The following is a 16,287-nucleotide window of genomic DNA, read 5'->3' on the forward strand; positions in this document are numbered from 1 at the left end:
CGATCTCGGGCTGTGGGCCGACTGGACTGTGTCTGCTGCAACGGATCGACTGTGGATCCTATCCCGCGACTGAGAAACGGCGGAATTCTGGTTTCCTGCCGCCCAGAGCAACGCTCTGATCTGCAACAAGCCCCTGCCTGCCTCTGACTGGGATGGCTGAATTGATTCTGCTATACGGGCTGCAGCGGCCAAATTCTGAACTGGGGTTCGATATACCTGAGACGGTGAGAAGGGCCGGCGCCGACTGGACTCGGGAGCTAGCGGACATCGACTGGACCCGGGAGGCCGCTGACGCGCTTGCTCGTCGAGTATTCGCTGGAGATTCTCCAGTCGAGTGCGCTCGGCCAGGTTAGCAAGGCGCACGTCCTCCAAGGCCCGGGCCTCGGGGGTTTCTCCGGCAATAGGAGTGTGGAGTGCGTCCATGTTCCGGCGGCGAAGCTCCTCTCGCTGTAATGACGTGAGAGGTTCGGGCAGATACTCATCGTGGGGACGTGACAGGTCGCCTCCGCCCGTAGCCCCGTCAGCGCGAGGGAAACCGGGGGGACTGTGTGTTCCATCGACCGCCAGAACCTCAGCCGCTGGGTCGCTGCTGTCGCACTCGGATGCGGTCCCCACGGAGCCAGTCGATAGGTCGAATAGGCCATAGAGGGACTCGACGGGCTCGATTGCCGCAACTTGTGGGGCTGCCGACTGGCGGGCCACGGCGTGCCTCACCCACCGCTGAAGTCTCGACTGACCGGAGCGCTTGTGCTGGTGGGAGACAGGGCGGGGAGACGACGCAGGGGTCGACCGATACTGGGTCGACGGCTGCCGCAGGAGGACGCCACGAATGCATGCGCGGAAGTGCGTCGCGCGGCGGACGGGGAGCGCGTCGATGTCGAGTGGTGCCTCCTGAAGCCAGGCGGAGTCATCGGCGATGAAGGTGAGCGCGCCGAGACGGATCTCGCGGCCCTCCACCAAAACTCCGCAAGAAACCATGATCAAAGGGATCGGAAAAGATCGCAACTTCTCCAACTAAGTGCTAAGATTCCTGCCCCACGGTGGGCGCCAACTGTCGTGGTTCCGACTCTGACAGTGATGTAGGGGGTGAGTATGGAGAGGCTAGATCCTAGCTATTGGGAAGTTGTTACACGCGAGGTTTACGAGTTCAGGCCCTTCTCGGAGGAAGTAATAGCCCTACGTCTCGGAGCCCGGAGGCGGTCGACTGGATTATGCGTGTATGGATTACAGCGGTGCGAACCCTTCATACTGAGGAGGGGGGTGGCTTATATAGAGTTCGTCGGCCCCCTCCTGCCCTCAGTAATGCAGGGTTTAAGGTACATTTAAGATTGGGCGTTACTGGTAACGCCTCTAATAAAGTGCTATAATGACCATGAAGACTACTTAACAGCTGACCGTTTGCCTACGGAGTGACTATGGGTCTCCTGGCAGTCGGATGATTAGCTTCATGGTCGAGTGGTAGCTTCTTGGTCGAGTGTCTTGGACCTGTCGAGTGGGGTACCTTCAAGTCGATTGATAGGTGATTTTTTCTAGGGATGTCCTTGGGTAGGGTTCTGTGGACGGGTCCGTGCCCCTACCCTAGGTACATAGCTTCATCACGGACCGCTTGCGCGGTAGTGTTGTTTCATGATTTGTGAGTAAGTAGTCCACTTGTAGTCTGTTTGTTTGGTTTTTGTCCGATTTTTCATAAAGCAACACTATTTTTTTTCTTGCTTTTCTTCTTCTTAATTAACCGATGCAAAATTTTGGCTTCTACTTCGAAAAGATAAGCACTCTACTTGGCTTGGCTTGCGGATGATAGCCCTTCCCTGGGCCAAGGTTCAGTGACTCAAAGAAATCCCGCAGTAGTGGTGCAAAGCAGAACATGTACGCCATGTATCTACTCCAGTTACGCTTCACCAACTTATGCCGGAACAAGGTAAAAGATCCATGGTCACTCTACGCGTGACCTACCCGGCCGAGCAAGCGTACTTGCAACATGCACGTGTGCAGACAGACGAATTGGTGGATGCGGCCGGCCCCGCACGGACGCTCGGCTACTCACACCTGCGCGCGTACGTGTGGTGCGCATGCAGCAGACAGAACGATTGGCCCGCACGCACGCTTCGGTTTGTTAACTCTCAGGCGGTCGGCTGGATCGTCTCCTCCAGCAGCTAGCTTGATCTTAGGAACGGTGCCATGGCGATGTGAGAATCCTATTTCCAGAGTGCAACATGCCTGCATGGGAGGATCCTAGAAGAGAGCCCAGTATATACTAACTTAAATCGGGCAGTCGATCGATCTGGTTGCACCCGTCCGGCCAACGGCCGAAACCGATCGGTAACTAGATTAGTATCTATGTGCTCGAGCGGCTTCTTAGTTGGTCCCCCAAGCTCATTAATGAACTCCACGTGCGCAGATTAGTTGAGATTGAGAAACCCTGGTTGGGCTGGGCTGGGGCACGCACGCCATTAATTGCCTAAATCCCTGGTCGATCCATCCACCGATCGAGCATTAGCCAAGGGATATGCCTGCATGCCAAGTTGACGAGGGCATATGGACACGTATTTTCTCCTTTTCTTTTTAGTCTGCATATAAAGCTTGATCAAAGTCAAGCTTTATAAAATTTGACTAACTTTATACTTCCTCCGTTTTAGTTTATAAATCCTGCGTGTATACCTAAGTTGCCAATTTTATTATCCTAATATAAACTATATAACACAAAAATTATGCCGTTTGAAAATAGAACATCTGAAGTTTATATTGGTATATTTTTTGTAATATATGACTTGTATTAGGTTGATCAAATTGGCAACCTAGGAATACGCGCACGTCCTGTAAACTGAGAGAAAGGGAGTACTAAAAAAATATCATTATTTATAATATGAAATCAGTATAGTTTTATTACTTTCGATGTTCATTTTTTTAATATAAATTTGACCACATTTTGTATAGTTTGATTTTAATCAAATCTTATACGCAAAGTAAAAGAAACGGAGGGAGTACTCCGCTGGAGCCGGGTCTCCAGCTAATGAGTGCCATTGCCCGACCAAACAACCATGCAGTAAATCGTTGACAGCAAGTACCCCTACAGTAACAGAGTTTGTCCAGCGTTAACAGCAAGTAGGTGTAACAACATGGGATTATATGCTTTTGGGAGTACATGCTATCACGTCTTTTGTCCGTCAGGCATTTGAGATTCTGATCTACTCGAGATTGCTGTAAATGGCAAATCGAGAGTGGCATGTGTGGCTCCGTTCCTCCGAATTAAACCAGCACGGAATCGTATGGAGTTAATCTGTCAATCAATGGATAGATCCAAACCAACAATGAGATCAACTCCACCGCCGACACGTAGACGTGCATGCTCGCTTGCTATTCCAGGTCCGGCTGACTCGCAATTAAAGGAGAGATAGATCAACTTGACGCAGAAAGAGAGAGATGATACTGCAGCATTAATGGCAAGCATGGATGTGGACAAGTATCGTCGTCATAAGACAGGCGCATTAATCACAGGGCGTGCGCACGCGCTTAAACAAACACACTGGGCCAGGAGACATCGAGTTATTTTTGTGGTGTCACGGGCAGGCAGATCAGTAAGAACAGCAGGGGGAATTGCAGGTTTAGCCAGCACCCGGGCCAGGGATTAATGGTATCCCAAGCATCCTGTCCCCTAATTTCTCCTCGCTTTCTATGTCGCCTATGGTCCTCCTAATCTGATACGCGCGCGCCAAACTTTAACAGAATGGGCGAGCATGATATATCGCTTGCATAGGGGATCGACGGTTGAGATGATGGAAATAAGTATCGACTTTGTAATAGAAGTGTGTGCAAAGTTTCACTCGGTTGAGATGATATAGCGCTAGCAAGGTGTCAATTGAGCATGACTTGTGATACATGCGTTCACAGGAAATCTCGAAGCAACATGCTAATCAAAATAAAACTGTGATCACTTATAGTACCCCCAAAATTGTACTGCATTTTCAAACTGGAAATAATCTACACTTTTTTCACTAATAAAGAAAGAGCTCTTTTACAGTGCCCATGAATTAATATAAGCCGTCTATTTCTGGCAATCCAATGGCCAGTATGCTCCGGTACTCCATCTTTTGTTCCACGGAGTACTGAGTCGATGAGTCACGGAGTACCCTAATCTAAAGGGCAAAACAGTAATCGCATCAAAATCATTTTATGGTTATTTATCTTGAGGGTATTTTGATATTCCCCCCTGTAACATCTGGTTCGTACAAATGCCGCGCTGCACTCGTTTCCGTCCACGAACGCCGCCGCCACTGCGATCTGCTTCACATGCTACCGCCGCCGTGCTTGTGTCCTCCACAATCAGGTCGGAAACTCGCACGTTCTAATCCCTGAACATAATGGATGGATTTGTGAAGCCCAGTAGTGCATCCTCAAGCTGGAGGAATGCAGCGGATGGATACACTGTCCCAGGCTTTTCACCAGACGATGCACCAGCGGAGAATCAACGGAGACATCGAGGGCAAGAGCCGAGCGTGCAGCCGACGGTGCGATTGCCACGGACGACGGCAACAATTCTGCTGGACTGAAGAGAAATTTTCAATCTGGCTGGCGGCGGCGGCACCTACTAGCCTCACGGCTGGGATGCAGGATCGATCGACAACTTTTTTCTATGAAACTGAATGATCGGGCCTCTATCGTAAAAGGTCTAACTTACCCTTCATCATGGACGGCTAGATCTGTTTGGTACTCCGGTTAATGCCATGGGAGTACCAGGTAGGGTAACGTAAAAGAGCTCTAAAGGAATTAGTGTTTCTGCCCATCTCTCGGCAATTTTGCAGAAAACCACCTACCATTTTCGGAAATCAACCCGTGGTCTTGTTTTAAAGTTAATAAGAAAAACATCATTTCTTGCGGAAAACCCCTTGATATTTTAGTTAATCAACCAACAGTCCTGTTTTAAGTGAATCCAGGAATCCTTCTTTTGCATAAAGCCTATGATATTTCATTTAGTAAACCCGCAATCCATCTAGAAAATAACATTATTTTAGTGGCAGATTCAGATGCATTTTAAGAACATCCCTAACTTCTAAACTCTAACTTCAATTCTAACATGCAATATACGGAAGTTATCAAAAAATGTGTGGAATTTGAATACGATGTTGTTTTACCTATTAAATCTTTTTAAATGCTATTTCGGATGCAACCTTAATCAATAGCGCACTACTCGTCTTTCTTTTGTACCGATGTAGATCCGGATTGGAAATCAATGCCTCAACGAAACCACATTAGAGACAAAAGAAATATTCTATAAACTGGCATGCACGCCTCGACAAAATCTTGCGGGGGAAAACGAAGCAGATTTCTCTTCTTATGCGGAGAGAGAGAGAGACCTTAGGATTGATCACATTCGAACGCGTTATGGTTGTGTGAGCACTGCTACTCTCGTAGGAGTTCTTAGATTTCCCTGAAAAGGAAGGGTGATATAGTGCAACAGCAGAAAGTATTTCTCTCAAATAAGAACCAAGATTTATCAAGCCATTAGGAGGCAACACACATACAATGTTAGTAGCACCTGCACACAAACAAAATAACCGCTTACACCCAACAAAGGCAAGGGGGGTCGTCACTCCCCTTGTTTTTGCTAGCCACAAGGTTAAAAGCTAATAATAGTAAAGATAGCAAAGGATAATAGTAACTAGGATAATGATAGAAAATTGGTAGCAACTATAGGAACTTGTAAATATATGGAGAATGGACCCGGGGTCATAGGTTCACTAGAGTCATCTCTCTCGAAGGCAGTATAGCGATGGGTAAACCAATTACTGTTGGGCAATTGACAAAATTGCGCAAAGTTAGGAAGATCATCCAAGGCATAATCATTATATAGGCATCCTGCTTGCATCTACTACTGTTACTCCTCCAATCGACCGCTACCCAGCATGCATCCATGGCATTAAGTTCAGAACAAACAGAGTAACACTTTAAGAAAAATGACACGATGCAGACAAAATAAACCCAATCAATATAAAAAAACCATTGTTTTACCATCAATGCCAACAATATAATACATGTCTCGCTAGCCCTTCTGTCACGAGGTGAGGACATTGCAAGATTGAAAACCCATCACAAAGCACCTCTCCTACTGAAGATAAATCAATCTAATTGGCCAAAGCAAATAGATAGATTGGAGAGAAATACAAAGCTATAACAACCATGCATAATAACGTTCAGAAAAGATCAATTACTTTCAATACATAATCTGATTATAAACCCACAATTCATCGGATCCCAACAAACACACCGCAAAAGAAGATTACACCGGATAGAAGTCCAAGAAGATCGAGGAGAACATGGTACTCCCTCCATTCCCTTATACAAGGCCACAAACTCAAATTACAGATACCAAGGCAAAATTTAATGACTGCTTTTCAAGCAACTTTTATCTTCGTTAATCAGGATCATTAATACGTCTGCATGCATGGAAGGAAGCAATGGGAAGGAAGTAGCATAGTGTCATTATGACTACATGCATGCAAGTATTAAACAAGTTGCTAGTATGAGAAAACATCATTAATTTTTGCCCTGATTACTGTTAGTGGCTTGTATAGATGCAAAATGTAATTTTCATAGTGGCCTTGTATAAGGGAATGGAGGGAGCACTGAAGATCAAAGAGAGAAGAGAAACCATCTATGTACTAGCTATGGACTCGTAGGTCTGTGGTAAACTACTCATGCATCATCGCAAGGCAGCAAGGATGATGTAGAAGCCTTCCGTGATCGATTTCCCATTTGGAAGAGTACTGGAAAATGCCTTCAGATGGGATCGCGGAAGAACAGAAGATTGCGCCAGCAGAAAAAGTGTTTCTGGTGGATCCCTATTGGTTTGGGAATATTTGTGAATTTATAGGCTTGAAATTTGGTCAAACGAAGTTGCATGGACCCACGAGCTCAGGGGAGCGCCTACCCACTGGGGCATGCCCTGTGAGGTCGTGGCTCTCTTGTAGCTCTTCTAGCCACCTTCTGAAGCTTTTAGGGTCCCTTCTGGTCCAGAAAAAATCAAGGTAAAGTTTCATCGTGTTTGGACTGGTCCCTTCTGGTCCCAGTGCAAGCAAAAAACTAGAGCTGGCACTGGGCATTGGGTTAATAGGTTAGTTCCAGAAAATGATATAAATAACATATAAAGCATGAAAGATTGATAATATAATAGCACAAAACAATCAAAAATTATAAATACGTTGAAGACGTATCAATCGGCATCTACAATATTAAACAAAAAATGCATGATTTTTTTCATGTTGAATCTAATGATACCGGGTTGATATTATGGATTTTGATATATTTCTCTTCATTTTTAATCAAACTTAAAAGGTTTAACTTTTCAAAGAAGTAATACACTTTATTTTTTTAAGCAGAGCAACAAAGCACATCCAACCCTTCTAGTTTTAGATGATAGACTAAGGTGAGCATCAATTTATGACTAGTCATACCGGTGTAAGAACATACCAATAAAAGCCATCCTTTTTTAAAAGATGGATGTTAATAGCTTTCTTGACACCGATGCACTTCCTCTTGATATCTTTCGCATTTTATTTTATTTTTTGCTTCTTGACATCGATGCACTGCTTCTACCACCAACTTGGTTTCGTTTCTCACTTGAAGGAACGACTAGCAAAGGTTCTACGTGTTGTTGAAAGAAAACAATGAAAGCAGGATATCAAGGCATTAGTACATTCTAGGAAATGTAGAAAATCCATTTGCGTTGCACGGCCGTAAATAAAGAGAAGGTAAGGCAACTCGGCATATGCGGCCTACTCTTTTCTTTCTGGTTTATAGGGCTTATCTCAAAATTTTAGTTTTTCCATTTTATAAGGGCAAGGCAACTCGGAAAGGAGGGAGTAGCTGAGCCGCGCTGCATGGCATGGCCACTTGAGAAGAGAGGGGTCGGGAATCTGCAGCGCGTGGGAGAGCCCGTCGCCTCCGCCGCGCCTTCTGCCCCCTGCCTCCCCGCCACCCAAATGGGTCGCCGTTCCTCTTCCTTCAGTTCGGTTGGATCCGCACTGCTCACACAATCCCTCCTTCAGTCCTTGATTTCGGAGCTCCGCTGAGTGAACAAACCCGATTGCCCGATACCCGCGATGGAGCTGGCGGGCGAGTTCTTCAGGCTCGCTCCGGGAACAGAGGAGACACAGCTACGGCAAGGATCGGCAGCTCAATCAGCTAGCTAACTCAAGCATTTAATGCGGATGTACTTTGTATAATCCTCCCCACGCCCAGTGTTTTGTTGTAGCGGCCCCCCATGTGCCCGCCGTGGCCCGGGCCTGTGCGCCGCGGCATGTATATATAGCCGGCGCATGGCGCGAAGGCAGCACACAGCTCGCCGCTTATCGCACAGCGCAGAGCTCGATCGAGGTGCAACACTCTGCTAGATTACATCACATAGCTAGCTTGGTTTAGCTGCTGCCACGCACGGAAACTACTCGTACTAGCTAGCTAGGTAGCTACGTGATCGTGATCATGGCCTTAGTGCGGGAGCCGATGGTGATGTACGACGGCGGCTTCGACGCCGAAGCATCCGCGTTCGACGCGCTCGGCTACAGCGGCCACGACGCGCTGCTCGGAGGCGTCGACGCGGCGGCGCTCTTCGGGGGCTACGCCTACGCCCACGACGAGCCAACCGGCGCCGCCAGCGCCTACGTGCGGAACAGCGCGAGCTGGGCGAGCGCGGGGCCTTCAGTGCTCTCGTTCGGCCACGGCGCGCGGGGCCACGCGGCCCAGCAGGAGGTCGTGGAGGAGGAGCCCGACTGCGACGCGTGGGTGGACGACATGGACGTAGATCAGGGCCATCAGCACGCGGCGCCGGCGTCGACCATAGGGTTTGACCCGGCCACGGGCTGCTTCAGCCTGACTCAGAGTTCCGTCGGCGCGCGGCGGCCGTTCGGGCTCCTGTTCCCGGGCACGTCCAATGGCTCGCCCGATGCCGCGACGCCGGCGCGCGGTTCCTCGAAGCGATCGTACGCGGACCAGGACGCGGAGCCGCGGACCACCAAGAAGCCGTGCGGTGCGAGCAGGAAGACGAGCAAGGCGAAGCCGGCGGCGCCCACCACTACCTCGCCCAAGGGGGACCCGCAAAGCCTCACCGCAAAGGTAAATTCGGTACCGAATCTTTTTACTGCTCGAATCCATTATACATTGCGTTTCCTTGGGGATTTCAAAAGATCTGAACGTACCGTTCTGTGTGCGCAGAACCGGCGGGAGAAGATCAGCGAACGGCTCCGGACACTGCAGGAGCTGGTGCCCAACGGCACCAAGGTCGACATGGTCACCATGCTCGAGAAGGCATTCAGCTACGTCAAGTTCCTGCAGCTGCAAGTCAAGGTGCTGGCGACGGACGAGTTCTGGCCGGCGCAAGGGGGAACGGCGCCGGAGATCTCCCAGGTGAAGGAGGCGTTGGACGCCATCTTATCGTCGCAGAGGGGGCAACTGAACTGAACTGCTTAGCTAGCCTCCGTGGCAAACATATGGTAGAGATTAATCAGTAACGAACCACCTCGTTCGAAGATAAATAAGGAGGCATATGCAAACGTACATGCTCTGGTTTACTCTCCCCACTATGTAACCTTTTACAGGGGACTTAGGTTGCGTTATATATTCGTACTTGATCTGATGCAGGGATGTAGAGGGAGAGAGGTTTAACATTTTGTTAATCCTAAGATTTTTATAAAATTTAGTTTTATTACATTGTTTCTATAGTTAATTAAATTGAACCCCAATACCCAACGAGCGTTCTTTGTGGGGCTTGGCAATAACGAACGTTTTCCATGGCAAATTATTCGTCAAGCCCAATGTCGAAACTGGATTTGAATCTACATGACAAGATAGATTAATGTTTGTACCAATGTGATGAACTTTTTTCAGAAAAAAATCATGCTTTTATAAAAGGTTGTTTTCAGTACATAGGGAATACCACAAGTACGCTAATTACCCATGTAGGATATGACGACTACAAAAAAACCCCCTAAGAAAATACTATTTCTCTTTACAGGGACGTGGGTGAGGGGGGGGGGGGGTGTGCAAATATTGTTATCTCACCCGCACACTTCTTCTAGCTTCATGCTACTACTTGTATGAGCCATGTGGTGAGATAAGGGCAACAACCGAATCCTCAAAAGATATCCCTTCAAATTGCTCGCCAAATCTTATCTCCTCAAATACAAGGAGTTCAAAAATGTGTAGAGCTAACCGACACTCAAATCTAACTTCTCAAATCCAAATTGAGCACAAATATGTCTTTCAAAAATGAAATTTGAAACTAGATTAAGAACACATAGCGCATCATTTTACATATTAGTTCATACACAACATCATACTAAGCGTAAAATTAAATCTAACCCAAGCTAAATTTAAGCTAAAACAAGCACAAATCATAGTCGGAGTCGAGATTTATCACCGCCAGCTTTAGGAGCCCGATGCCTTGCCATCATGGGTCCCCATGGGCATCTTCAGCACCGTCTTGTTGTCGGTGTCAGCGAGATTTATGACAACAGGCGGCACTTGTGATTCCCGGTGCTCAGCGTGTGCTGTGTGCCGCCACGACCCATGGGTCAGTGAGGAAGGCGACAACAGGCGTAACGTCGACCTGCTCGGCGGAGAGCTGCACGTCAACAACGTAGTGCTCCTCCTCCTCCTTCCATTGGTGGAGGGGCAACACGTGTCCACTGCCATACACCGCTACCTGACATGGGGCTCCTCATCCTATGATGACGACGATTCGGCAGCGATGTTGGATTTCTCCTCCTCTGCCTCCTCCACTGGCACGATGACCAACCGGAGATGTTGGCGGGAGCAGGCAAAGAGATGTGTGGAGAGCATCCTCACCGTGTGGAATAAGGCGACGCGGCAGTGAATTGAGGGCGTGACTTTTGGGCGGTGGTGGTGGCGTATCGGGCGACTGCGGTGATTTCAAGCCCAATTCCGACGATTTTTGGGTAAAATGGGCAACGATGGGAAAGACCTAGGGTTTAAGTGAGGCGCCAGTGGGAATTTATAGCCACAGGAGGCCAATTGCGTGATGCGCCAACGGGTGTGTCATTTTCTTAACGAGAAGAGCTAGCATCGGAAAATGAGTGTTTGCTGCTGAAATTTGAAGAGGAAAGGAATCTTTTGAGGTTTTTCTCCTAAAAAATGCCAATATCAGGAGTTAAGGATTATTCAGGGTTCGGTTAGATATGACCTAATGGATCTCCAAAGCTGGCCTGCAAATAGCTTGGGTATATGTCCGTTTTTATGTCTGGACGTGGTCCAGAGACATGATGCGGGAGTCGGCCATCGAACCATAGCCGCAAACATCCGCCTCTATTTATGATTTTTAAGAAATTAACCTCGCCAAATTAACCTTCCGCTTATAGAAAGTCGACCTTCCATCGAATTGAAATCAACCTTTCATCATTTGAATCAACCTTCTGCCATTTAAGGTATAACTATAGCAAAATAATTACTCCCGTAATTTTCTAGGTGCAACAGATAATGCAGATTTGTTTTCTCTTTTAATCCAATGAGCTAATTAATTTGGAGTAATTATCAAGGTAATTAACAGAGTAATAAATCTACGCTTTTAATGCGGAGTAATTAACAAATGACTAAGAAATATGTGTTTTTAATGTGGAGTAATTAACGCACGATCCTAAACTGCTCTTGGTCCTGGACGTGGGTACGCGGTGGCTTTTGATTGGCCACACGGATGTTCAGACTCTTGTAAAGCCTCCATATTTGGTATCAAATTGCAGGTAAAACATGATCTAAATCGCTCGACAAATCGATACAGGACCATATTAGATGGCGCCACACGTCCGAACCGCGTGGTTCGAACGGATGCAGACAGTTTGAAAGTGCGGGATACCCCAAGAACAACAACCGCATATTTGTACCATTATCCCACATTTTCTGCAGCATGCACACAAGGTACTAACAATAGTATATCACCGCTCTGTTAAAAAAAGAGTATATCACCACTTATCCGTTTACCTTTTTCAAGGAATGGTCATTACTTTCACTTTTCAGTCCAGATATTAACACTGCATGCACTTGTTTATTACTTGCTCCCTCTTGCGCATAACATTAGTGTCAGTTGTCCCCTAGTACTATCAAGTTTGGGGCGGCGTTTGTCCTTAGTTACACGCAAGTGGAACTATACCTCAATGCTCCTTAGTTACACGCAAGTGGAACTAATATACCGCTTACTTGCTGAGAGTCTAGTTTGTAACTAGCTTAGGAAGTAAGCATTAATCACAGTAATCAGGTAGCATTTCTTGCTGCCGCCCAAGTATCAGAAAATGGTTTATTTGCATGGGGATCGGCGGCACAGCCAATAGTCCAGAAAAAATTGGTTTGTTGTTCCTAAAAGAATTTGGCCCCTGATAGGGGTGGAAGAAGCACTTGCTACTACTATTGGCCACAATGAGGTTTGATGTTTTCCAACTAGAGTTTGGCCACAATGGGGTAGAAAATGTTGAGATATGTATTTAGCACATGTATTCTTGTATTTCAAATTTTCTTCCTTGTGTATAGTTGAAGATATAACTTGCTCTATGTACTATATATACTTGTGCATATGCACCCAATCAATACATTGTGGTTTGCATCCTATTCCTCTACATGGTATCAGCCTAAACCCTCGATCCTCTCTAGCCGCGCCGCCGTTGCCTCTCCCGGCCGCCGCCGCTAGCCCTACCTCGCGCCGCCGCACCCCTGCCGCCGCGCCCCTCCGCCGCACCCCTACCGCCGCGCCTACTCCCTCCCGCAACACCACACCGCGCCGCTCCCCTTGCCCTGTTGCTCCACCCGCGCCGCACCACTCGCCCCGCTCCCGCCGCATAACCCGCGCCGCCACCGCTCCACCTTGCTGCCATGTCGGCCCGCTCTACCTCCTCCGATCCTAGCAACCCCTTCGATTCCTCCTATGGCACCGAACCCGACGAGCCCTTCGCTGCCGACATCCGCAACATCTCCCTCTCCGAGCATGTTCCCATCATCCTCTCCCACACCTCCACCAACTACTATGCCTGGAAAACCTACTTTAATCTCCTCTTTCGTGAGTACAATATCCGTGATCACGTGGACGGTCTCGCCAACTTCTTCGCCGACAACCATGATGCCAACTGGCTGGCCATTGACGCCACCCTCATCCGGTGGTTCTTCCTCACCGTCTCCCCCGACATCTTCCACACCGTCGTTCGCGATGGGGACGATACCTACACGGTGTGGACCAAGATCAATGGCCTCTTCACCAACAATAAGCTCCAATGGATTGTTTTCTTGCAGCAGGAATTTTTTGGGTGTCACCAAAACTACAGCCCACGGTCACTCGGTCCAGTGCCGAGGCTGAGTATCGCGCTGTGGCCAACGTCGTCGCTGAGTGTTCCTAGCTTCGTCACCGTCTTCATGAGCTCTCGTGTCCTGTTGATAAGGCCACAGTGGTCTACTGCGACAACGTCTCCGCCGTCTACCTCTTCACCAACCCGGTTTATCATCGTCGCACCAAGCACATTGAGCTTGACATCCATTTTGTTCGGGATCAGGTGGCTCTTGGCCATGTTCGTGTTTTACACGTTCCCACATCCCAACAATTTGCCAATATCATGACCAAAGGCTTGCCTACGACTTCTTTTGAGGAGTTCCGGTCCAGTCTCTGCGTCAGCACTGGTGTCGCTTCGACTGCGGGGGGGGGGGGGGGGTGTTGAGATATGTATTTAGTGAAGGAAATATGCCCTAGAGGCAATAATAAAGTTATTATTTATTTCCTTATATCATGATAAATGTTTATTATTCATGCTAGAATTGTATTAACCGGAAAAATAATACATGTGTGAATACATAGACAAACAGAGTGTCACTAGTATGCCTCTACTTGACTAGCTCGTTGATCAAAGATGGTTATGTTTCCTAACCATAGACATGATTTGTCATTTGATTAACGGGATCACATCATTAGGAGAATAATGTGATTGACTTGACCCATTCCGTTAGTTTAGCACTTGATCGTTTAGTTTGTTGCTATTGCTTTCTTCATGACTTATACATGTTCCTATGACTATGAGATTATGCAACTCCCGTTTACCGGAGGAACACTTTATGTGCTACCAAACGTCACAACGTAACTGGGTGATTATAAAGGTGCTCTACAGGTGTCTCCGAAGGTACTTGTTGGGTTGACGTATTTCGAGATTAGGATTTGTCACTCTGATTGTCGGAGAGGTATCTCTGGGTCCTCTCGGTAATGCATATCACTTAAGCCTTGCAAGCATTGCAACTAATGAGTTAGTTGCGGGATGATGTATTATGTAACGAGTAAAGAGACTTTCCGGTAACGAGATTGAACTAGGTATTGAGATACCGACGATCGAATCTCGGGCAAGTAACATACCGATGACAAAGGGAACAGCGTATGTTGTTATGCGGTTTGACCGATAAAGATCTTCGTAGAATATGTAGGAGTCAATATGAGCATCCAGGTTCCGCTATTGGTTATTGACCGGAGACGTGTCTCGGTCATGTCTACATAGTTCTCGAACCCGTAGGGTCCGCACGCTTAAAGTTCGATGACGGTTATATTATGAGTTTATGTGTTTTGATGTACCGAAGGAGTTCGGAGTCCCGGATGAGATCGGGGACATGACGAGGAGTCTCGAAATGGTCGAGACGTAAAGATCGATATATTGGACGACTATATTCGGACATCGGAAAGGTTCCGAGTGATTCGGATATTTTCGGAAGTACTGGGGAGTTACGGGAATTCGTATTGGGCCTTAATGGGCCATACGGGAAAGGAGAGAAAGGACTCAAAGGGTGGCCGCACCCCTCCCCATGGGCTGGTCCGAATTGGACTAGGGAGGGGGGGTGCCCCCTTCCTTCCTTCTGCTTTTCCCTTCCCTTTCCTTCCTTCTTACTCCTACTACTTGAAAGGGCTCCTAGTTCTACTAGGAAAGGGGGAATCCTACTCCCGGTAGGAGTAGGACTCCCCTAGGGCGCGCCATAGAGAGGGCCGGCCCTCCCCCTCCTCCACTCCTTTATATACGGGGGCAGGGGGCACCCCAAAGACACACAAGTTGTTATTCGTGATCGTTCCTTAGCCGTGTGCGGTGCCCCCTTCCACCATATTTTACCTCGGTCATATCGTAGCGGTGCTTAGGCGAAGCCCTGCGTCGGTAGAACATCATCAGCTTCATCACGCCGTTGTGCTGACGAAACTCTCCCTCAACACTCGGCTGGATCGGAGCTCGAGGGACGTCACCGAGTTGAACGTGTGCAGAACTCAGAGGTGTCGTACGTTCGGTACTTGGATCGGTCGGATCGGGAAGACGTATGACTACTTCCTCTACATTGTGTCAACGCTTCCGTTGCCGGTCTACGAGGGTACGTAGACAACACTCTCCCCTCTCGTTGCTATGCATCACCATGATCTTGCGTGTGCGTAGGAAATTTTTTGAAATTACTACGTTCCCCAACATTTAGCACATGTATTCTTATACTCCAAGTCTTCCTCCTTGTGTATAGTTGATGATATAACTTGCCCTATGTACTCTATATACTTGTGCATATGCACCCAATCAATACATTGTGGTTTGCATCCTATTCCTCTACAGAAAAGGCAGTGGTAGTTATCAAAGAGAAATCTAGAACTATTGAGCATAACTTGATATCATACTCGTGGTTGGATAAGAGTTTTTTTTCATTTTGCCACACTTCGCCACGATAGAGCTGAGACTTCCGTTTCTCTCTCTTTTTTGTTCTGTAGGATTGTTTGGCTATCTAACACAAATTAAAGCCAAGACAAGCTAGAATATCTCACTTGGCTGCCGTTCAGTCACCATGGGCCGAGCTATATCATATGAGGATAACCGTGAGTTTGTGTGTTAGGAGAGGTGGAAAGAAGAGGGCCGCCCAAGTGAGATACATCCCCCACTAATCATAACATTACTCATGCATACTTACCCTAGCTAACTTTTGTTCGGTGATTTGTTCGGGGTTACTGAATTTACTATTTACAATTAGATTATGAAGTCTATGTTGTTGAACAAAAATGAATTAATTCATAGATTACTGTATTGCTTCAAGATGTTGCAACTAAATGAGATTAACTCCAAGCTTTTGAACGTACCATATATACGTTACACATCATTGCCGCTTTGGTAGCACGTACGTGGAATTATCACTCTGATATTTAACTATGCATGATGCCAAGTGAAGTTGCATTATCTTTTGCTTGCAGTTAGGAGTGCTGATTAAATGATCACAACGTATATGATATCCATAATTATGCCTGGTGGATCA

The 16,287-nt window shown here is 47.4% G+C and overlaps 1 protein-coding gene across 1 annotated transcript; it reads left to right on the forward strand.

Annotated features, from left to right (window-relative positions):
- The first annotated feature begins 8,303 nt into the window (after positions 1-8,303).
- LOC147965845 (uncharacterized) lies at positions 8,304-9,692 on the forward strand. The gene is made up of 2 exons (XM_087526959.1): positions 8,304-9,105; positions 9,205-9,692. The coding sequence occupies exons 1-2, from the start codon at positions 8,476-8,478 to the stop codon at positions 9,448-9,450; spliced, it is 876 nt and encodes a 291-aa protein (XP_087383085.1). The 5' UTR covers positions 8,304-8,475; the 3' UTR covers positions 9,451-9,692.
- Positions 9,693-16,287: the final 6,595 nt, after the last annotated feature.

The sequence above is a fragment of the Triticum urartu genome, chromosome 6A (genome assembly GCF_056163025.1).
Source record: "Triticum urartu cultivar PI428250 chromosome 6A, HENAU_Tu73, whole genome shotgun sequence".
Taxonomy (NCBI): domain Eukaryota; kingdom Viridiplantae; phylum Streptophyta; class Magnoliopsida; order Poales; family Poaceae; genus Triticum; species Triticum urartu.